At 40.5% G+C, this 24,707-nt stretch overlaps 1 protein-coding gene across 1 annotated transcript in view; it reads right to left on the bottom strand.

Annotated features, from left to right (window-relative positions):
- Positions 1 to 24,707, bottom strand: part of LOC140456970 (EH domain-containing protein 3) — a 69,602-nt gene that overhangs the window by 37,989 nt on the left and 6,906 nt on the right. Inside the window, exons 2-3 of the mRNA XM_072550838.1 lie at positions 24,188 to 24,364; positions 9,364 to 9,461 (exon numbers count right to left, since the gene is read on the bottom strand). Of these exons, the coding sequence (XP_072406939.1) occupies positions 9,364 to 9,461; positions 24,188 to 24,364 (275 nt within the window). The remainder of the gene's footprint in view (positions 1 to 9,363; positions 9,462 to 24,187; positions 24,365 to 24,707) is intronic.

Below are 24,707 nucleotides of genomic sequence, written 5' to 3' on the forward strand. Positions count from 1 at the left end.
TCTGCCAGAAGTGTGTCAGACTGCAGGTCAATCAGTTCAAGCTGAACATCACTAGGTAGATTCTCCACATTGCATGTAAAGGGAGAAAAAAAAAGTGCATTTCATTCTCAACTGTTTTAACATCTTGAAATCACCTTGAAAATTCACCACGCAGTGCTTCTAACATAGAAGAGTCCCTGTAGAAGTAAGCAGCTAAAGTAGGGCTTCCTTTAGTGCTGGAAGGTGGGAGAGAATGGTGAACTCCGTTTGGCTCGAGATGCTACAACTTTCTCAAAAGTCTTCACGAAGTTATACATTTCATTCACAAAAAGACCCTTGCACTGCAGTTTCACATTTAGTTCATTCATAGGTGCAATCACATCAACAGCAAAACCAAGGTCTGCAATCCAGTCTGTATCTGAAAGCTGTGGAATGCCATTCCCTTTCTTCATACAGAAATCTGGAATCTCTTCTCTCAGGTCCCTTACACTTTTCAGCATTTTGCCCAGGCTGATCCACCCGACAGCTGTGTGGTAACCTATGTCCCGATGTTCAGTCTCATTTTCCTCCAAAATGGAAACTGTCTGTGATTCAAAGCTGTTGCCCTGATGAAGTTAATTATTTTAGTTACAACATCAACCACATGGTTAATTTTTAAACACTGACTTACAAATATACCAATTTCTGTTCAGGTTCAATTTCTGTCACTTTATCCTGCATTCTCTTAAAGAGTCCAACATTTTTGCCTATTACATTTGGACAACCATCCATTGTCACATCTGCCAGCTTGACGCATTTTAATCCCAACATGCCTAAATATGCATTTACCTCCATGAACAAATCATTACCAGTTGTTCCTTTCATTGATTGCATGGCTGCCAGCTCCGTGATTTTAAAGTCTGCAGTTGTCCCACGTACAAAGAGTAGCAGCGTCAGGTACGTCGCAGCTCTCACCCAAAACCAAGGGAAAAAAAAAGGTCAAAAGTCAAAATTGACCACTGTGCTGCAGCTGAAGCTCCACATTTCTCACAATGTCCCCAATCCTTCTCATTACAGTGCGTTGGGAGAGGGGCACATTCTCAAATGCCTCCTTTTTCTCCAGGCATATTACTTATGCAGAGTCCAATGAGCAGTCCTTAATAAATTATCAGAAAACTGTTTACTGTTTCTGGTGATTTTGTGGGATATGACATAAGTTATCTTGACAGCTGCATCTCTGGATATGTGAAGTTTCGCAAAACGTCTTTGTTGGTTATACAGTTTAGCTAGCAAAGCATCAGACTCCCTTGCCCGCTCTTGATCAGACAAGTTGCTGTACTTCTCGGTGTATTTGGTCAAGTAGCAGCAATTCAAATTACAAATCCTTGAACGCAGCGACCTGTGCACCACAAACCAAGCACACAGCTTTACCTCTGATTTCTGCAAATAAATATCTAGCAGCCCATGTCTTGTTAAAAATGCAGCATTCCATACCAACTCTTTTTTTGGCATGAGCTGACAGAGGGCTAGCCAGCAAGCATCACTTAGCTGTTCATGCACATGTGCGTCCATGAATAAAAAAAGCGTCCTTTTCAAAACAAAAAAAACCAAACACTTGTATTGTGTGCATGGCGTAAATTAGAACATCAATGAAAAGTATTTAAGATTGACCTCATGTGGGCCAGGCAGGAATGACCAAAGGGCCAGATATGGCCCGCGGGCCATAAAATGCCCAGGTCTGGTCTAGTGACTATCACTGCCTCTCCAAAATAGCATACTCTGGTTTCCTCCCACAATCCAAAGGTGTGTAGGCTAGGTGAATTGGCTATGCTCAATTGCCCAGTGTTCAGAAAAGTTGTTAGTTAGGGGTAAATGTAGAGTAATAGGGTAATGGAACAGGTCTGGGCGGGATATTCCCCAAAGGGTTGGTGTGGACTTGTTAGGTCGAATGGCCTGTTTCCACATGAAGTGCTGAAATTTGAGTTCAACAGCTGAGTCCACATTTAGGTTGTCTTAAATGAGTGCTGTGGTCTTCCTACATGCCAAAATTAGACTACTGGATCAAAGTAAGGAAGCCAAAAAAAGAGGTAACAACTGGTCATTTTCTTTTTGAAACTCAAACACTTACTTTCAGGTAGACTTATGCTTCTGATAAGAACAACATAAAACTGGACTGATTATATTCAGACTATGTTTGCAATAACATCAAATTTCTATGTATACTGGCAGAGAATATAGAATTTTAAAAGTCTAAAAACTAAGTGCTTCTAAAAGAAAAAATGATTAGCAACAAGTATGGGCCCATTACAGACAGATAGACAAACTTGTAATAGGGAAAGAGCAGTAGCAGAAAAGCCAAGTCCATCGGGTCATTTTCAGAGAGGAAGATGGAAGTTTTCCCAAAATAAGTAAAGGGTCTAATGACTGGAAAGAATAGATATTGGTATCACCTTTTCTAAGCAGCATTGGAGAAATTAACAGGAATGAAAAGTAGATAAATCCATGGGATCCTATGACTTTGACATGAGACTGCGTGGAAGTAGTAAGTGTCTATAGAGAGAGTGGATACATTGGTGATCATCTTTCAAACGTCTGGTAAATCTGCAACAGTACCTGCAGATTGGAAGGTGCAAGTGTAACTGCACCGGTTTGAGAACAGTGTGTATAACATACCCTAAAAACATTTATATTTAAAATCACCTAAAAAAGACAAACTGGATAAAAGCCAACTAATTGTATCTATTTAAAAAAGGCATAAAAGTTAAAATAACCACTTGAGGACTTGAGGCAGAAATTCAGGGAGCCAAGATGGAAGCTTAGAGCTAGGACAGTGGTTTTCTCTGGTTTGCTGCCTGTGCCACGTGCTAGTGAGGTGAGGAATAGGGAGAGAAAGGAGTTGAACACGTAGCTACAGGGATGGTGCAGGAGGGGGAGTTTCAGGTTTTTGGATAATTGGAGCTCTTTCTGGGGTAGGAGAGACTTCTACAAGCAGGATGGTCTTCATCTAAGCCAGAGGCGTAGCAATATCCTGGGTGGGAAATTCACTAAAGCTATTAAGGTGGATTTAAACTAATACAGCAGGGGGATGGGAACCAAAATTGTAGGACAGGCACAGAAGAGGATGAGAGTAGGGAGTCCCCAAATCAAGTATCTGACACTGGCAAGTGAGAACCTGGTTTGAAGTGTGTGTACTTCAACATGAGGAGCATCCAAAATAAAGTGGGTGAACTGACACATGGGTTGGTACCTGGGACTTCGATGTTGTGGCCATTACAGAGACATGGATAGAGCAGAGACAGGAATGGCTGTTGCAGGTTCTGGGATTCAAATGTTTCAGTAAGAACAGGGGGGGGGGGAAAGAAAGGAGAGGAAAAGAAGTGAAGAGGTGTGGCATTGTCGATCAGGGACAATATTACAGTTGTAGAAAGGATGTTTGGGGACTTGTTAACTGAGGTAGTATGGGCTGGGAACAGGAACAGAAGTAACCATGCTGGGAGTGTTCTATAGGCCTCCAAATAGCCCCAGAGATGTAGAGGAAAGGATAGCAAAGATGATTCTCGATAGGACTGAAAGAGGCAGGGTAGTTGTCATGGGGGACTGCAACTATCCAAATATTGACTGGGATCACTACAGTGCGAGTACTATAGATGGGTCAGTTTTTGTCCAGTGTGTGCAGGAGGGCTTCCTGATAGTATGTAGACAGGCCAACAAGGAGCGAAGCCACTTTAGATTTAGTACTGGGTAACAAGCCTGGCCAGGTGTTAGATTTGGAAGTAGGTGAGCACTTTGGAGACTGATCACAATTCAGTCAGGTTTACTTTAGTGATGGAAAGGGATAGGTGTACTCCACCAAGCAAGAGTTACAGCTTGGGGGGGGGGGGGGGGGGGGGGAGGAGGAGAAGAAGAGGAAGGGAAATTACGATGCAATTAGAAAAGATTTAGGAAGCGTAGAATGGGGAAGGAAACTACAGGGGATGAGCACATTAAAAATATGGAGTTTATTCAAGGAAAAGCTCCTGTTGTGTCTAGAGAAGTATGTACCTGTCAGGCAGGGGAGGAAGATATAGAACACGTGAGCCATGGCTTACTAAAGGAATTGGAATCCCTGGTCAAGAAGGCGGCGGTGGCTTATGTTAGGACAAAGTGTGGAAACTCAGTTAGGGCACTTGAGGGTTACAAGGAAGTCAGAAAAGACCTAAAAAGTGAGCTCAGAAGAGCCAGGAGGGGACATGAGAAGTTGTTGGCAGATAGCCTCAGGGTTAACCCAGAGGCTTTCTACAGGTATGTCAGGAATAAAAGAATGACAAGAGCTAAATTAGGGCCAATCAAGGATAATACTGGGAAGTTGTGTGTGGAGTCAGAAGATAGGGGAAGCACTAAATAAATACTTTGACAGTGTTCACTATAGAAAATGAAAATGTTGGCGAGGAAGATAAGAGATACTTGCATCTAGATTAGAAGAGATTGAGGTTCACAAGGAAGTGTTATTAGAAATACTGCAGAGTGTGAAAATAGACAACTCCCTGGGCTGGATGGGATCTATCCTAGGATCCTCTGGAAAGCAAGGGAAGAGATTGCCGAGCATTTGGCATTGATCTTCAAATCATCATTGTCTACAGGAATAGTGCCAGAGGACTGGAGGATAGCAAATGTGGTTCCCTTGTTCAAATAGGGTAGTAGAGACAACCCTGGTAATTACAGACCAGAGAGTCGCACTTCAGTTGTTGGTAAAGTGTTGGAAAAGGTTATGAGAGATAGGACTTATAATCATCTAGAAAAGAATAATCCTGATCAGGGACAGTCAGCACGGTTTTGTGAAGGGTAGCTCGTGCCTAACAAATCTTAGTTTTTTGACAAAGTGACCAAACAGGTAGAGGAGAGTAAACCAGTTGATGTGGTGTATATGGATTTCAGCAAGGCGTTCGATAGGGTTCCCCACAGTAGGCTATTATACAAAATGCAGAGGAATGGGATTATGGGAGACATAGCAGTTTGGATCAGTAATTGGCTTGCTGAAAGAAGATGGAGGATTGTAGTTGATTGAACATGTTCATCTTGGTGTCCAGTTACTAGCGGCATACTGCAAGGGTCAGTGCTGGGTCCACTGCTGTTTGTCATTTTTATAAGTGACCTGGATGAGGGCTTAGAAGGGTGGGTTAGTAAATTTATGGACGACACCAAGGTCGGAGGAGTTATGGATAGTGATGAAGGATGTTGTAGGTTGTAGAGACATAGATAAGCTGCAGAGCTGGGCCAAAGTGGCAAATGGAGTTTAAATGTGGACAAGTATGAGGCGATTCACTTTGGCTGGAGTAATCGGAATGCAAAGTACTGGGCTAATGCAGATGAGCAGAGAGATCTTGGTGTCCATGTACAAAGATCCCTGAAAAGTTGCCACCCAGATTGACAGGGTTGTTAAGGAGGCATAGAGTGTTTTGGCCTTTATTAATAGAGGGATTGAGTTCTGGAACCATGAGGTTATGCTGCAGCTGTACAAAACTCTGGTGCGGCCGTACTTGGAGTATTGTGTACAGTTCTGGTCACCACATTATAAGGATGTGGAAGCTTTAGAAAAAAAAAAAAAAAAAGAGTGCAGAGGAGATTTATTAGGATGTTGCCTGTATGGAGGGAAGGTCTTACGAGGAAAGGCTGAGGGCCTGGAGGCTGTTCTTGTTAGAGAGGAGACTTGAGAGGTGACTTAATAGAGACATACAAGATAATCAGAGGGTTAGATAGGGTGGACAGGGAGGGCCTTTTTCCAAGTATGGGGACAGCAAACAAGAGGGGACAACTTTAAAGGGAGGGGAGATAGATATAAGACAGATGTCAGAGGTAGTTTCTTTATTCAGTAGTAAGGGTATGGAGTGCTTTGCCTGCATTGGTAGATTTGCCGAGTTTAAGTGCATTTAAGTAGTCATTGGACAGGCAAATGGACGTACATGGAATAGTGTAGGTGGGATGGGCTTCAGATTAGTATGACAGGGTGGCGCAACAGAGGGCCGAAGGGTCTGTACTGCGCTGTAATGTTTTAGGTTCTATGTAAAACAACGGATTACATTACTGAAGTCACTAGGTGCACACCAGCACCTCTTGAATGAGGCACAGAAGTCTAAAAGCAATGGCCTCCCTGGTCAAGAAACTGCAAGTTAATTTTGCCTGTGAGAAATCAGCTGGGAAAAGCCATCAACAACCTTCATTAAAATTATCCATGACAAGAAACACACCAAGAATCCCAGAACTCAGTAATTATTGCAGGTGAATAAATTTCTGGTCTTATTATTTAGAGGTGATGCTCTAGTGATCAGGTCATGTCACATCACAATAATCTAGAAGTCCAGACAAGAGGACATCAGCTTGGATCCCATCATGGTTGCTGGCTAAATTTGGAATTCAACTAAAATCTGGAGTGAGAAGTTAATGTAATGGTAAAATGTCAGTTATAGTAAAAGCCAATTTGGTTCCCTTTAGGAAAGTGGAAAGAAAAAAAAAACAAACTTATCCACTGGCCTACACCTGACTCCATACACAGCAATATGGTTGGCCCTTGAAATTGCCCCATGAAAATTATTCAGCAAGCTACATTTGTAGCCAGTGATACCCACATTCCACGAAGGAATATAAACCAGAAAAATATCATCTGAAATTTATAAACTTAAAAACATTCTCCTAGTGATCTGTCCAATATTTAATCAAGCAACACAAAGTTCTCATCATACAGCAGGAACTTGTGGTGAATAAGCTGACTGCCACTTGTTACAAGAGATTACATTTCAGAAATAGCAAAGCATTTTTGTAGCCATTTGATGAACTAGAGGTTAGGAGCAGTTTGACAAACTCCTTTCTTTGGCACAAAACTTCAAAACATGTATTACTTGAAGCTAGAGGCATGATTAGAATATTTCTGAAAAATTGAACAAGTTTCAGCAGCTTTGGAAATAAGATTAAATTTAGATCTGCTAGTTTGAGAGGGGCAGATGGTGCAACAGTGCAGAGAATGAGCACTGATAAATAACAAAGGAATAGGCTAGCCTTTAACCCATACAGAACTGGGATTAAAGTTAATACAAGGCTAATTAACTCAAACATCTTTCCAGGGTTGTACATATCACTCTTGCTCAGTATCGAAATCTTGGAATCAATTGGAGTTTTGACAGAGGTCAAAGCTATTGAAGGAAATGTTTGGCATGAAGAAATAAAACATGCTTTTTGGGAGGCAACATTAATACTGGATGCCAATCTATAAAATAAAGTGCTGGGGCAAATCTAAATCTGTAATTGGTCTAGATTTTGCTGGCAGAAATGGAGAATTCATTAAAATGTGAGTAAAAGCATTATATAGAGGTTATATGGTTTTAGGCCAAATCTTGTCTCAATGACTGACTATTACATAATCAATTTTAGAATGTGGCCACTTGGCCTAATATCTTCACTGGAGTTATTTACCTTTAATATTTTTAGGTCTTTATTTTATGCCAATGCCTTGAAGTGGTCTTTGCTTTGATAGACACTGATGGCAAAGCATTTCAGGTTTGAAATTTTAATAGTTTGATTGTTCCTTCACTGTTCTCACTGTGCTGCAAAATTATTTCCCTATTAGTTATTGGCAGCCAGTGTAACATTTACTAGTCTTCCTAAAATTTTCAAAACTTCAGCTGGAATTCTTCTTAACACAGCTCGAGACAGTCATATAGAGTTCTGTTTACTTAAAACTAGAAACAGGAGTTAAAACAGAAAAAAGTAATAGTAATACTGGAATATTTTTCTTTGATGTCACTTTTAGACAAGAGATTTGAACAGATTTGATGAGGAAAGAATGAGCACAACTGCTTATCCAATCTCCCAGACATTACTGTAAACTTACAGTTCAAATTAAGCAATGCCTATTGTAGCATTAAAACACTTGGTGTGCAAAGTCTGACCAATTATCAGCTTCCTTCTAAAATCAATTTTTACAGACTATTTAATGTTATCAAATGCCTGGTCAAGGACTTTTCCATGTTCCCCGATTGCTTTGATCCAGAGTAATCTTATGCCAGAGAGAGAAAGTAATAGTCTTAAATGTCGTAGGCAATTCATAGTCAAGCAGAGCATCAAGAACAAGCAGAAAAAAAAATCTCATACTAAACATCTTATGTAAAAGGAAGTGGGAGAACAGGCCACTCCTCTTTCAAAGTGTTTTTTTTAAATGAAACTTGAAAGCCCTTTTGAGATAGTACCTGTTAGCTATAATCAAACGGGCCAAAAAACCTTCTTTTTAAAAAAACCTCCTAGAATCTCTACATTTACAAACTTTGTTTTAAAAAAAAACCAAGGACAATGTAACCTTGTTAAAGGAGCAGCATTGTCACATTAAAACACCAATATGCAGATAAACAATTTGTCACTTATACCTCTGATCCTGTACCAATTTAAATATGGTGACATCTAGTGCATGTTGTAGCTTCAAGTTTAATGGAGACTTTAGCATATTGATGAATTCAGTTTATGAAAATTCAAATCCACCCTATATTAAAACATACAGACGATATTGCTGCAATGTGCCAACACTACCTCTATGAATTAGAGAGAGAATAGAAATTAGCCCTCAAACACAAGTGTTACAGATGGATGGAATGTCAGTGATATGCCGAAGATACAGAGAACTAAAGAAAAAGCGAAGTTCACTGGTGGAGCAGAATAAAAGCTGACCGCAACAGTTAAGATATTTACTTCACAACCTTCGGAATATAGCACTACTTACCAAACAACCCTGCAACTCTAAGCAGGCAACAACACTACATATTTAAAACAAACGTACCATTAAATAAAAAAAAACTAAAAAGGCTGAAACAATTCCTCATTTAGGTCAAGCAACATTTATAGAAAAATAACAGTCTTTAGTTAGTTTCCTTTCAGGCTAGAAGATATTACAGATAAGCATCTGTAAAAATAATAAGACAAATGGAAATAAAAGACAATTGGGCTGATGTAACACACACAACATAAAAAGGCAAGTGCAAAGCTGTATAAAAGGAAAATATGGTAAAATAAACTGTCACATGATTAAAGAACAAAAACCAGGTGGAAGAAAAGGACTCATGCAACATACTTGGCAATGCAAATTTTTATTTCAGAAAAACGGTTTGCTGAGATAGCCAGTAATGCTGTCATTTGTTCAAAGGAGGAAACCAATTAGGAGTCACTACATACTGAAATAATGTAGCTCTCAACCTCACATTTGCTACATGTTTAACATATTACTGTTAAAAGAACTAGGAAATAAAACTTTAAGTTCAAAATACAAAGTCACACCAGTGAAGAAAAAGGGCAATACAATGCATCCAAATTGTACACTTCAAACAGTAAAACTGTTACAGCAAATATAAGGCTTTAAAAATTAAACCAGAGAGCATATCTCAATCTCACCTCGGCTGATGCGCTGCTTCTCTCCAGAGAGGATGCCAGGAGTGTCAATAATGCTAATGCTTTCAAGCACTGGGTTTGGTAACTGGGCACACATAAATCTGCAAGACAAAAAAAAATGTGTTTCAGTTTCCATTAAGCTTGCTGATTTAATACTGCTATTTCTGAATAAACAATTTTTGCCACATTTTTAATTTATGCAGACATACACTGAGTTTTAAATCATAATAGTAAGCAGTAGTGGCCATTCAGCCTATTCTATTGGTGCTGGCTTCTCAACTGATCCTATGCCATTGACTTTCCCCATGATTCTGCAAGTATTCCCTCCAAGCGATTATCCAATTTGCTGTTGCAGATCTGGGTTAAAATTTGCCATCACACGGACAGCGAATGCATTCCAGATCCTAATCTGTTGCTCTCGAAAAAGTACTTCCCAGATGTCCAAATAGGACATGAAGCAGTTATCTTTAAAAACCTTGCATCAACCCTTCCAAATGGAAAGTTTCTCATCCATCCTGTATATCATTTTGATACAATCTTAAACTCCCCCTTTGAAGGCAGCAACTACAATTTCTCTGATCTGGTCTTGTAATTTGGATAAAATGCTGCAGATACATGGCAATTATCTTTCAACACTTTCTACTGCCTTTGTATACTCCCTGAAATATACAATTCTGCACATTTCTAATGTTAAAGTGGAGATCAAATCAGCATTTTATACAGGCTATCATAACTTCATTTTTGTTTTGCTCACTTGGCTTATTAAAGACTACCTCAAACTGCCCTGTAGGACTTCAGTATTTTTATGTGCACATGTTCCCAGGTAACTTTACTCCTTGATTGCATTAAGAGTCACTTCTTCAATCACAGAATGCTTTCTAGTTCCCCACCCCACACCCACAAAAAACAAACCAACTTCATGGATTTCGGCCAAAAGGCAAGTGGATGAAGTTAGGCCACAGATCAACCAAGATCTCATTGAAAGATGGAATAAGCTTGAGGGACTGAAAGACCCAAACCCATTCCCAGGATTCCAAGAACAATGCTATTGTTTCTGCACTGCCACCATGACAACATATAAACCCATACCATAGGCCTCAAGCCTGTGGAGAAAGGATGGAACCTTTGGGATGCAATATCAGCTTCTCAGGTCATTTCAATTGATCTCAAACAGTGACAAAAAAAAGCTTAGAATGTGAGTTTTAACAACTGACGCAACTCTTCATCCAGCTCAAGGCAGGCACAAAAAGGGAGGACAAAGGTGGTATTTTGAAAACTCCCACAGGCCTTCCTCAAACAGTACAACATATCAATGCATATCATTCTTCAGAAATGGACTCTAATGCAGTTTCTGGAAGGGACAATTCTTGCCAGGAGATAGTGTTCTCCAAGTATGGAAAAGAAACCAGAGAAATGAAAGCAAACAATCAAGGCCAAAGCCCACTTCTCCCTCCTGGAAATATCTGCCAAAACATGTGGTCAGATGCAGCTCTAGGATCAGGAGGAGTTGCACAAGGATCCATAAAAATCAGTGACAGAATTTTCTAAGTGGAAAATTATACTTGTAGTAAATGTTTATCGTGGGCGGCCCAGTGGCTAGCACTGCTGCCTCACAGCGCCAGAGACCTGGGTTCAATTCCCACGTCAGGTGACTGTGTGGAGTTTGCACATTCTCCCAGTGTCTGTGTGGGTTTCCTCCAAGTGCTCTGGTTTCCTCCCACAATCCAAAAACGTGCAGGTTATCAATTGGCTATGATAAATTGCCCGTAGTGGCAGGTGAAGGGGGTAAATGTAGGGGAATGGGTTTGGGTGGGTTGCACTTCAGCAGGGTCAGTGTGGACTTGTTGGGCCGAAGGGCCTGTTTCCACACTAAGTAATCTAATCTAAATAACGTTTATAACAGTGTTATGGGCAATAAAGGGATACTTATTGGAGACAGATGGAAGTAACCCCGGGTCTTGTTTGCCCTGCATGGGTCTTTATACTAACTACAAAAAAAATTGGTCTTGATGATGATGGTCCTTTAGTAATAACAAAACAAAAAAAAAGAGTCAGTTAACAGTATTCACATGGACAATAGGTGCAGGAGTAGGCCATTCTGCCCTTCGAGCTGCACCACCATTCAATATGATCATGGCTGATCATCCTTAATCAGTATCCTGTTCCTGCCTTATCTCCATAAGCCTTGATTCCACTATCCTTGAGAGCTCTGTCCAACTCTTTCTTCAATGAATCCAGAGACTGGGCCTCCACTGCCCTCTGGGGCAGAGCATTCCACACAGCAACCACTCTCTGGGTGAAGTTTCTCCTAATCTCTGTCCTAAATGGTCTACCCCGTATTTTTAAGCTGTGTCGGCACTCACCCATCAGCGGAAACATGTTTCCTGCCTCCAGAGTGTCCACTCCTTTGATAATCTTATACGTCTCAATCAGATCCCCTCTCAGTCTTCTAAACTCAAGGGTACACAAGCCCAGTCGCTCCAGTCTCTCAGTGTAAGGTAATCCTGCCATTCTAGGAATTGACCTCGTCAACCTACGCTGTACTCCCTCAATAGGCAGAATGCCTCTCCTCAAATTTGGAGACCAGAACTGCACACAGTACTCCAGGTGTGGTCTCACCAGGGCCCTGTACACCTGCAGAAGAACCTCTTTGCTTCTGTACTCGATCCCTCTTGTTATGAAGGCCAGCATGCTATTAGCCTTCTTCACTACCTGCTGTACCTGCATGCTTACCTTCATTGACTGGTGTACAAGAACACCAAGATCTCTTTGTACTTCCTTTTACCTAAATAGATTCCATTCAGGTAGTAATCTGCCTTCCTGTTCTTGCCACCAAAGTGGATAACCATACATTTATCCTCATTAAACTGCATCTGACCACTCACCTAACTTCTGGATTAGTGGTGCTGGAAGAGCACAGCAGTTCAGGCAGCATCCAAGTAGCTTCAAAAATTGACGTTTCGGGCAAAAGCCCTTCATCAGGAATAGGGCTCTTGCCCGAAACGTCGATTTCGAAGCTACTTGGATGCTGCCTGAACTGCTGTGCTCTTCCAGCACCACTACTCCAGAATCTGGTTTCCAGCATCTGCAGTCATTGTTTTTACCTCACTCACCTAACTTGTCCAGGTACATCCTCATCACATTTCACCCTGCCACTCAGCTTAGTATCATCAGCAAATTTGCCAATGTTATTGCTAATAGCATCTTCTATATCATTAATATATATTGTAAAAAGCTGCAGTCCCAGCACTGATCCCTGCGGTACCCCACTGGTCACTGCCTGCCATTCCGAAACGGAGCCATTTATCACTACTCTTTGGCTGACAGGAAACAAATCAACTTCCAATCCAATATAGTACTTTGCCCCCAATACCACGCACCCTAATTTTGCTCGCTAACCTCCTATGTGAGACTTTATCAAAAGCTTTGAAAGTCCAGGTGCACGACATCTACTGGATCTCCTTCGTCCATCTTCAGAGTTACATCCTCAAAAAATTCCAGAAGATTAGTCAAGCACGATTTGCCCTTCATAAATCCATGCTGACTCTGACCTATCCTGTTTCTACTATCTGGATATGTCGTAATTTCATCCTTTATAATAGACTCCAGCATCTTTCCCACCACGGAGGGCAGACTAACTGGTCTATAATTTCCGGCTTTCTCTCCCACCTTTCTTAAAAAGTGGTACAACATTAGCCACCCTGGAGTAGACAGAAGCAGTGATTTGTTGCTACACAAATCTGTAGTTAAACAGAATTCTCAAAACAAGATTAAGAATCGGTAAAATCAAACAAGTTACTCAATTCTTTCAGTGCAGTTAAGTATGGCCAGGTTCAATCATTTTACATTTAAAAATAAATTTTAGAATTTACCCACCTAACTTGCATTGTCAATTGTGCAATTTCCAGAGGAACCTGATTATCTGAATACCAATTATCCGAAGGAGATAGAGGTCAACTTTCAAAGTAGTGTTTCCAACAATGATTGTGTCTTTTGTTTACAGTGATTACACAGGCACCGTCTCCAAATGACGGACCTCCTGCCCCCTCTTTCCCTGGAGTTCTAGAAGGGTGTACTCTAAACCACCCTCCCCCTTCCCCAGATAATCTGACCAACATTGCTCTGTACAGAGTAGAGTGGAACCAGTCAAAAAAATTGCAGTAAAAGGTTTTGCATGCGTGCTATTTGGAGACTTACCCCACAAAAGGCAGCAGCCCTATTGTCAGTGTCCAGTCCGGCTGCCCCAAGGTGGGGGGAGAAGGGAGAGAGGGGAAAAAAAAAAGAGAAAAAAGTGTCGGATAGGATTGGGGGCGGTGTTGGAGGTGGACACATCACACTGTGCTGCTGCAGTCTCCTGAATGAGAAGCAGACTTTAAAAACTCCACGCCCCAATGGAAAGGCCCATTGATTAACTGAACAGAAAAAAAGTGCCTGCTCATCTCGTTCAGATAATCAATGTTTCCCTGTAACTAGTGGGCCTCAATTCCTGAAAAACCAGTATTTTGTTTTCTAAAAAAGTTGGACTAATTCTTAAGGCACCAAATCCTTGAAATTAGGGTCAGATGTACAGCACAGAAACAGACCCTTCAGTCAGACACTTTGGTTTTCCTTGGATAGAAACTAGTAATTCAACACATCTACCTTAGGTATCCAAAGGAAAATGATTGTCAAAGACTTTTGGAATCCAAGTGGTAACAACATATGCCTGAACAAAGATCCCACAGCAATAAATCACTTGTCTGGACTCCCATTGCAACTTCAACAGAAATTTCACAATTGGTTGTATGTGCGGTGTCACCCAGAACTTCTAACTGAATTTCATCAGATTCAGAAAAGAAATTCCAAGTAGATTCTAACCTCGGTCCAAGTTATACACAACCCCTTACTTATTGTCAGAACTCCTTTCCAAGCAGCACTGAAAAGTGTCCATACCTCCTTATCAAGGGTAATTGGGAATAGGCAACAAATTAATCTTGCCAGTGATGCGCATGCCTCCAGAATAAAAAAGTAAAATCAGAGGTGTTGCAGTTCCAAGTATCAGCACAAAATTCTTCCAATTAAAATCTTTTTAATCAAAAGGAGGAAGGGATAAAAGAAAAATTGCATCTACTCTCACTGATCAAAGTCAAACCAATGACAAAAAAAAAGATCAAAATTGTTAATTAGGGACAGGTTTATAATTAGCATCAACATCTTAAAAATAAAAACTACCAGCAGGATGCACTCTGCTTTAACATTAAAATAAGTTTAAATTACATTTAAACATTCTATTAAACATACAGGCAGGTACCAAAACTCAGATCATCACAAAAAGTTGAGAAAGATGACACGACTAAGCTTAAAAAAAAGGACAAGACTAAAATGTGGCAAAGTGAAGTAGGAACAAAAATTGAAGAATATATCCAAAATAAAGAATTTATCTGAAGGTGAAATTCAGATAAGCAGGAGGAACAAAAACAGTTATCTTGAAATTATGCAGTTTGATAATTTTACCCTAATTCTTCATACATTAAACATGCTGCTTAGAGACATCGTGTAATACATGCACGGCACTTGCAGGATGTGGGAACAGAGTTGATGTCAATGCGAGCAACTACATCTGCCAGAAACATCCCCATTCAGATCACCAAATGGGAGGTAAGAGTTAAATTCAAACAAGCATCACAAACTCAAGAACACAATGTGAAGTGGCTTAATATCCAAACAACAAAAATAAAATTGGAACGTTGTCCTTTTCAAAATGTGGAGGAAGACAATGAACTGAAGTGAACATTTGGCACTTATTCTTTAATTTCATGTTCATTTCTAAGCCAACATTTATTGACCACCCTCAACTACCAGAGAAGTTGATACCTGAAAAGTAGTAAGATGGCAGCTCACCTTCAATAAGCACTCTGTCCACTACAGTGCAGTGGGAACACTGTATAGTGAATGCAGTCACTCACCAAGGCTCCTTCAGCAGAACCTTCCAAACCCATAAAAATAACAGCTATAGACAGATGGAAGATAACACTATATGCAAATTCTCAAAGCCACACAACATTGACTTGGAAATACAAACCACTTGTCCTACAGTTAGGGAGTTGCAGGATTTTAACCCAGCAACAAGTGAATATACTTGATCACATGGCAAACTGTGGCCTTGAACCACTGTAGTTAATCACCTACAAGATGAATTAGAGATCAGCATACAATAGCCAGTGACACTCAAAAGTGATACACTTGTCAACTCAAAACGAGATTCAATCTCATCGAACTTTCCATCTTTTGACGTGTGCTCACAGATAAAGATTAGTTGGACTGTTTTGAATCCATCCAGACTGGGAATTTGAACATCTTCAGCACTTGCCAGATAGGACTCCAATTTAGGGAGATCTTTCTGAAAAACTGAATATTTTGAAGAGATGCTGATTGCCAATATTTGTCCACCTGGAGTTTTGACAAATATTTGGAAACTGATTCAACAGTCCAGTTGCTCGGGCTTGGCCACTCTTGAAACAGGCAGGCTGCTCTCAGCACAAACATCATACTATACAAGGTAATCATACCTCCTGCATAAAGAGGCCTCAACAAGTGACTGGTTATCAGATCGATTATTCACATCCTGTTGCAAAGATTCAAGATAACCCACATAACGGGGTTAGGCTGTATAACTTGGGGCTTAGACTTGCAGTTTTGTAAGTCTACACAAGAACCCTATATCTCAATAATTCAGGCCACCTTCAAATGATTTGTAGACAAAGCCCATGCTTGGCCTGTTTTAAACACCTACCTTTGAGATTATATCCTATAATTTCATGTTCTGAGAAAATCTATGCACTTTTCCTAATCAACCCAAAATGCTATTCCACATTTCTGGAACAGCTGGGGCTTGAACTTGGGTCTTTTAGTGCAGGAGGTAGAAGACAAGTAAACATGGAAATATTGAGCTGCTGTTAAAACTTGAAGGGATGGAGCAGGTTAGGTAGGACCACTAGTTCAGTGATTCTAGGGTCCTCTTTGTAAGCAGCTGAAAATGTGTTGCTGGAAAAGCACAGCAGGTCAGGGAGCATCCAAGGAACAGGAGAATCGACGTTTCTGGCATGAGCCCTTCTTCAGGAATCTTATGCCCGAAACGTCGATTCTCCTGTTCCTTGGATGCTGCCTGACCTGCTGTGGTCTTCCAGCAACACATTTTCAGCTCTGATCTCCAGCATCTGCAGTCCTCACTTTCTCCTCCTCTTTGTAGGCAGTCTCATGTAGCAGACAATGGCTTGCTTCCACTTTTTGAAAAGTCTCTTACGCTACAGTATATCATAGGTGGGGGACAGATAGTAGCTGGGGAAAATGGAAGATGCAATGCCTTGGTTCTATTTCGACAACTTTAGATTGCCAGCAAAAAGACACTGGATGTACAAGTTCTTCCGAGGGGCTTTTCCCAAACCAAAATTCAGAAAACTCCACCCAAGGTTGAACTTCTGCCACCCCACCCCAGGAAATTCTTGAAGTTGCCACAATCAGATCATCAGCTTTCTCACACATCTGTCTTGTGTGCCAAGACAGACATGCTGGCATGTTCTCCACCTTTCAGAGAAAGGGAAAGGAGGTCTCACTGATGTCTCAGCCATTATAATGCCCTGGTGGGGATATTATCCCCTCCTAATATCTTCGTTATCAAGTGACCTTTTGTTTTAAAACATCCTGACAGGTTAGAGTTGCGCCAAGTTCACAGCAGCTACTTTTTTTGCAGGATGGATCAGGGACACTAGCATTCAAGACACTGCCTTTATTGAATTGCTCTTGCCAACAGGTACTAAAAAGCCCTGCCCTGGAGTACTGCTCCATTCTTGGTCACAAATGGAATCAGGTTATGTCCATGATCTGTATACACAGTCTTCACTGTGTGAAAGCACCCTGTAGATCAGCTAACTGTTTGAGCTCATTTTCTTCCATCATCCACCATGTGTGCTTTTGGTCACAGGTTTTCTTTTGCAGGATGAGAACCTTCAGCAATCTGGAGAGCTGCTTTCTGATTCAAGCTGGATGGCTGACTCAGTTTCAGGATGCCTTGTGTGTGATTCATCAACTACTGAAGAATGGTGTTAGACAGTCAAAAGGAGAGGCTTAACCAGCGGACCCAACTGAGATGCAAGGAACCAGCTCAGGTTCTGGCACTGCTGCAAGAATCACAGAATCATTAGTGTGGGAGTAGGTCATTTGGCCCAGTGATCCCCACACTAACATTCCCACCCAAAAAAAAAAAATCACTCCTTCTACCTTATCCCTGTAAGGAAACATTTCCTGTGGCCAATTTACCTAGGTTGCACATCCCTGGAAACTACAGGCAATTTACCATGGACAATCCAATTAACTTGTGCATCTATGGACCATGGGAGGAAACTGGAGGACCCATTCAGACACTGGGAGAATATGCAGGCTCCAAATAGACACAGGTACCTGGCACTGCAAAGTAGCAGTGCTAACCATAAAACATCCATGGTTTTACTCCTGGATGGTGCTAAACTACCAACCTTCCACTTGACAGCCAAACATACTAATCAATTGCAAGAGACTACTGAATCACCTTTCATGTCAGTGGATCTGGGGCATCTGTGAAAGCACTGCTAATGGTACTTTCCAAATGCTTGGAAATGCCTCAAGGAGATAGTGCTTCATTTCTCTCAAACATTAGGGGAGCATTTGGGAAATACAAGATTCAATATTCAGGTTGGAAAAGAAAACAAAAAAAAAGGTAATGATGAAGTCCCCTGATCGGAAAAGGGCAGATTTTAGCATTCTAGAATTTGAACTGGAGCACGATGCTTGGAATTGCATTTTTACTCACTAAACAGTGAGTGAAAAATGGGAGAGATTTTCAAAAGACATGAAAAAAGGTGAAATTATATACCCATGAGAAATAATACAGGGTATCCAAAGCTACAGAATCCTGGATGACTAAGAATATTGGTGAGAAAATAAAGGAAAAGGGGTGGCATATGCACAATGGAATGCAGCAACAGAAATCAAGAAGAGTCGAATTCAGGAGGGAGGTTAAGGCTAGAATAAGGAGGAAGGAAATGATAGCATCCTTCACCAAATATGTTTAAGAATATTTTGATTTGGTTAAGAAAGACGAATGAAGGATATAGTGGGGCTCATAAGAAACAAGCAGAGCAAGCTGCTTACCGAAGTAAAGGGCATGACAGATGTATGAAATGACCCCCTTGTTTCAGCCTTTACCCAATTAGAAAGATGGTAACAATGCCCTAGTTGAAAGTATCGTGTTGAACAACTGATTAGTATAGCAATAGGTACAGGGGTGTTGTCAGCCTTTAAGCACTCCAGGTAGAGAAGTCACCAGGTCTGGATGGCATGCATCCTAGACTGCAGGGCAAGGGAGCAACTGCCAAGCTATTGACAGAAAATTAAAGGCCTCTCCAAACAGTGAGCCCTAGGAGTCTGGAGGATTATAAATATTTGTGAAAGGTGCAAAGGATAACTCAGGAAGTTACAGACTGGTTAACTCAACAGCAGTTGAAAAACTGAGAAGCCATAATACAAGATAAACATACACAGAAAAACCAAGTTAAATACTACACAGTCAACATGGCTTTATCAAGGGCACAAATTCACCTGCACCTCCACACTGCATCTGCTGCACCCAATGGGACCTCCTCTACATTGGGGAGACAGGCCACCTACTTGCAGAATATTTCAGAGAACACCTCTGGAACACCTGCACCAACCAACCCAACCACCCCATGGCTGAACACTAACTCCCCCCTCCGCCAAGGACATGCAGGTCCTTGGCCTCCTCCATCACCAGAACCATGGCAACATGACACCTGGAGGAAGAGTGCCTCATCTTCAACCACAAGAGATGAATGCAGATTTCTCCAGCTTCCTCATGTCCCCTCACCCCACCTTATCTCAGTCCCAACCCTCTGATTCAGCACCGCCTTCTTGACCTGCAATCTTCTTCCCGACCTCTCTGCCCCCACCCCCTCTCCGGCCTATCACCCTCACTTTAACCTTCTTCCACCAAATTGCATTCACAACACCCCACGCCCCTACCTTTTATCTTAGCCTGCTTGGCATACCTTCCTCATTCCTGAGGAAGGGCTTATACCCAAAACATTGATTCTCCTGCTCCTTGGATGCTGCCTGACCTGCTGCACTTTTCCAGCAACACATTTTTCAGCTCTGATCTCCAGTCCTCACTTTCTCTTTATCAAGGAGGTGTCATGCCTGACAAATTTAGTGGAGTTCTTACATGAGGTGACAAGCAGTGGAAGAGACCAAGTGAATGGGATAGAACTTGGTAGGCAGGATGTGGATAAGTGAGATTATTCACTCTGGTAGTTAAAGCTGAATATTTACAAAACTGCTTAAACTGGAAAGCAAGGTGCCCAAAAGGACCTGATTGTCCTGGAGTCAAACGTTAGCATGCAGATGAAACAAGCATTTACGAAGACAAATAGTACAATGCAATAAGATGTTTTCCTGCAGTAGAGTTCTGTACAGCCTTGATCATTGTAGACAGCTTTGTTCCTTTAAATAAACAGGGGACAGACTCACCAGAAAGTGGGTGCAACAGAGGTTAAATCCTTTGGATTAAGGCTATGGGCCAAGTGCTGGAAAACAGAGCGAGAAGTTAAGTGGTAGTTTTTGACTGGTGTAGACACAATGGACTGAAGGGCCTTTTTCTTTGGTGAAGATTGGACTCAAAACAAAAGTCTGCACTGGTATTGTACTGTTTTTTGTCAGAAGGATTGTAGCTACCAGTGTGTGCATGCATCCTTAAATCCTCCCATTACCAACTTCAGAACCTCAGTTACAAATTAAATGAGTAGTCCTTAGAGCTTACTGGAAGCTATTTGCACTGATTTGGGTTGTCAGAAAGCAAGGTATAAACAAGGCGTGCCTCTGATCTTAAGGACTGCAGAAACAGCACAAGTGAACTTGCCTGTTACATCTTAATTCCCTTTTGATTTATCCCTTAAGTGTCTATTTCTTTGAGTGGGATCTAGAATTGAAGACTGGGTTTAAACCAAAATACAATAGACTACTTTGTTAGGTTTGTTCAACTAAAAACTATTCTATATTCATAAATTCATTTTGTTTAAGCTGCAAATCTGGTCTGGTGATCATTCAGAAAGTCTGGTACTGGCCATTCAAAACACACTGGTTAGGAACTATCTGGGTTTGAAAGCCAGTATTTTCATTAACCTGCTGTGAATGCAGGGTTAAGGAGACCGATGTCATTTGGCTGTCTTTGGCAATACCAAATAGATTTTTGCCCAATCCTTTGGTTATGCCTCATTCTTAAATGAGTACTTTACTGTGATAAATATTTGATTCATATAAAGTCTCTGAAGCTTAGCAGTGTAATGTTTGGCTACTTTTCAGTCTACAGACATTCGTATCTAGACCAGTAATTAACAGAGTTCATTCTACAGGGTGATAATTAAAAAGTTTGCCACATTAAGTATAGGTTTTCCATGCAGGTTACCATCTCAACAGCATTTTATTCAAAGTTTTAAAAATAAAATTAGAATGCTCAAGCCTCACGACTGAAATATATTACAAATGCTTAAAGATGTTTAAATAGATTGCATTTATTTTTCCAAACATGTTTGATTTAGTTTTAAGGAGAAAGTGAAATCTGCAACTTGATTTCTGTAAGATTATAATTATAAAGCCATGGTTTGAGACAACTGGCTGTTCTACACCAGCTTTTAAAATCCTGGACCAGATTCAGTCATTTAACAACATTCTTGTTTGATAATTTCAAAGTCTGCATTATTCCTGGCTTCTTGCCATCACCCTCAAAATTAAATTGAGCCAATTGCAGCTAAGTTTATATTTAGTCTCAATTCTCTCTCATTCTTGGTCAATTATCTGACCAGAGATAAGATGCAGAAAAGTCAGCACTACAGCAAAAGAAGATTGAAGCATTTGAAATCAATGCCTTACCAACAAGGTATCGCAAAGCTCTGAAGTGATGTTCACATTAGAATTCTGACAGACATCTGCACCATTTTACAGTACAGAATTTCTAAAGAGAAAAAAGTGTATCCAGTGCTCACTGAATTCCCCAAGAAGCCAAAAAAGTCTAGAAAAAAAATTTCAGAACTCGGGACAAGAAAACTCAAACTGCATGAAAAAGAACTCCAATATTCATTCTGGACAGAAATTATGTGATTAGATTATAAAAACTAGAGACAATTGCCAGTCAGCAATCAATCCAAAAAAAAGGGGGGAAAAAAAAGGCACTTCAACTTAAGTGAATATTTGTCTGTAAAAGTAACATTTTGGAATTCCATTTAAAGCTCAAAATCATTTTTCATTTTTGTACTCCAGGCCAGTTGATTTTAAAAGAAGAGGAGATCATTCAGTTCAATGAATCAACCCTTTAGATTTAAAAGCTGTTGAGGTAACACTTTCTCCCCACTTGCCAAGTACTGTACTTAGTATCTTCTCTCCTCAAAAAAAACTTATGCTATTTGTAAATCACAGTCTGGTAAAGTTAGTTTCAGTTAACTAGAGGCGAAAAACCCATTTCCATAGGTCAGGCAGATTAGGTTCAATTCAGATATTCTTACTTTTAGTTGTTAAATTTATTTCTAATACTTTGCCTGTAAAGGGAGGTAAGAAAAATTGTAAACAGAAGTTCAGAAATGTAACTTCGTTTGGAAACCAATGAAAGTTTTCAAGCAAAAAACTATAATATGTCTTAGTTAAATCAGAAAAATCTAATAAGCTCACTTAAAAAAAAATTAGCCCATCTGCACCTCTGTCCAAATGAATATTCATAATTGATATTCCTGTACAATTGTCTCTGCACCAATCCATTCCTTAGCTCAAAGTGGGGAATAAATACATAGCACACATGACTAAATGTTGCCCAGACTAGGTGGGTCTCACCTCTGGGTATTGTTCATTGAATGAGCTCCTTTCAAATTGCTGGGAGGTAGATATTAGTAACTCAGGTGTCTATTGTGAAGCAACATGATCTATAAAGCCAAAAAGCAACTGGAGTCCTTGGGAAGTGCTGCAATTGTTTGGGGGGGGCGGAAACTGAGCAAAACTTTTTAGTAATGCAACATTGGTATAAGCAGTGTTTTAAATAAAAAAACTATTTAAAAATTGAGACAGATCCTCCTCAGAATTGCTTAAATTTTACAAAACTCAGAATGCCACCCTCCAAAAAAAAAGTAAATGGATTAAATTGCACATTATTCTAGAGGAATTCAGATTAAAAAAAGATTAAAAGAAGAAGCTGGCCAAATCACAATACAACATTTCATTCCTCAGTCATGCAGCACAGGTCAGAAGGAAGGGACTGATGTTGTTCCCCTTGCTATTGGAAAGAGGCTTTAAAACTTCAAAAGGGTGCAGAAAAGATTTACAAGGATGTTGCTGGGGATGGAGGGTTTGAGATATAGGGAAAGGCTGATTAGGCTGGAGCTATTTTCTCTGGAGTGAGGCTGAGGGGTGACCTTACAGGAGGCATACAAGGTCATGAAGGGCCCAGGCATCAGCCAGATGATAAACTGCCTACACTATATCCTGTGAAGAAAAATAAGAGGTAGGACAAATCCAACCCAGTCAATTATCACTCCAAACTACACAAGTCATTTGACTGATGATTATCTTCAACAATGCCATCGAACAGAAATTACTCAGGATAAACTCAGGTCTAGCAGCATCAGTGTTTGGTTCTTTTCTTGGAGGTTTCGCACACAAAATGCGATTTGCATGCACCAGCTTCTGCAAACAGTTAAAGTTTATTAAAGCTTGTACAAGCTAGTTGACCCCCTTTGACCCCATACCCCTGCTCGCAAGCATGTGCAGTGGTGTCAAAGTGAGGCCCTGAACAAAGAAAATACATCCTCTTATACAGGTCAGTTGGCCATGCTTACAGATACTCTGGCTACTCCCCCACAGTCACATGCCACTCAAGACAACCGCCAGTTACTAACACAGTCACAAGTTACCCCAGGTACAATGGCAGGAGATCATCTTCAGAAATTATGCTAATGCCCTAATCCTGTAGAATTGTTCTGTAGACAATTTCCTGACTCAATGATTCCCCAAGACAATGTAGGTGTTGCATACATAGCTTCAAGGGATGGCCAGAAAGAATTTCTGGATGGATCAGATTGAATGACAGTTTAACATGACAATAGCAAGGGGGAGTAGCAGCAAATGACTGTCCACCTGAAGGGTGAATTACAATGGATTGTCATCCACATTCTTGGATTGTTGCCCCCACCCAAAGATATTAAAAAAGGTTAATCTGCACTATTACATTAATTTCCAGAGAGATATGCCCATTTATTCTTTTAAGATTACATGTGGAGAGTAACCAGAGTTCACAACTAGATCAGGGACCTTTCTTCAGAACTGGGTGTAAAGAAGAGATCCACTAGCAATTAGTGTTTTTTGTTTCAGATTTTTAGTATCTACAATTCTTTGGTTAATTTTGCAATGCTATCAAGTAGCACTTGCTTTGCTATAACCTGCTCAGTGATGTACAGTTAGAGTTCTGCCAGAGCCACTCAGCTCCTGATCTCATTACAACTTTGATCCAAACATGGATAAAAGATCTAAATTCGGAGGTCAGGAAAGAGTGACTGCCAGAGGGATTCAGAAAAGGAACACCCTCTTCCTCTACCTCCCAATCTCCAAAACATGCAAAATTAAAGTGTTCAAGAGATTCATCTTACATAGCTCAGCAGAAATGCTGAAAAGTAATACAGATTTGGGAAATCAAAATCCAATCTTGCTTACCATACCCCAACTTTTCTAAAATTTACTAGTTTAAAAAGACAAATGTACTAGCCTGTTCAAAAAGGCATTGCCAAAAGCATTAAGTTTCCGGAATGGCTTTTTTGGATCCACCACCAGAGCATTTCCAGGGATCACTCCTTCTACATCCCCATTCATTACAGCAATGAAGCAATCAGTAGTTGGCTCAGGTCCAATCCTCATTCCTGGGAAATCTTGTTCAAGAAGGTACCTGAGATAAAAACCAGAAGTAGTTATCAATGTTTCTCACCATTCCAGGAAAAAAAGATGCAATAAACATTTTAAAAAGTCTTAAAATTAAGCAAACTGTAACCAGAAACCTGAATGGTTATAAAAACAAACGTATGGGAGTCACCTTGATGGAAGGAATCTCACGATTACAAAAATTACAACACTGCACAGAGTTTTCAAGGAGCTTTCACTCAAATTTGAAGGAACTATGAATCTGCACCCCAGATCTCTTCGTATGGCAAAACTCCCCAGGGTCTTGCCATTAACAGTACAAAACCTGCCATGGTTTGCCTTTCCAAAATGCAACACCTTACATTTACCTA

This window comes from Chiloscyllium punctatum, chromosome 3, assembly GCF_047496795.1.
Source record: "Chiloscyllium punctatum isolate Juve2018m chromosome 3, sChiPun1.3, whole genome shotgun sequence".
NCBI lineage: Eukaryota > Metazoa > Chordata > Chondrichthyes > Orectolobiformes > Hemiscylliidae > Chiloscyllium > Chiloscyllium punctatum.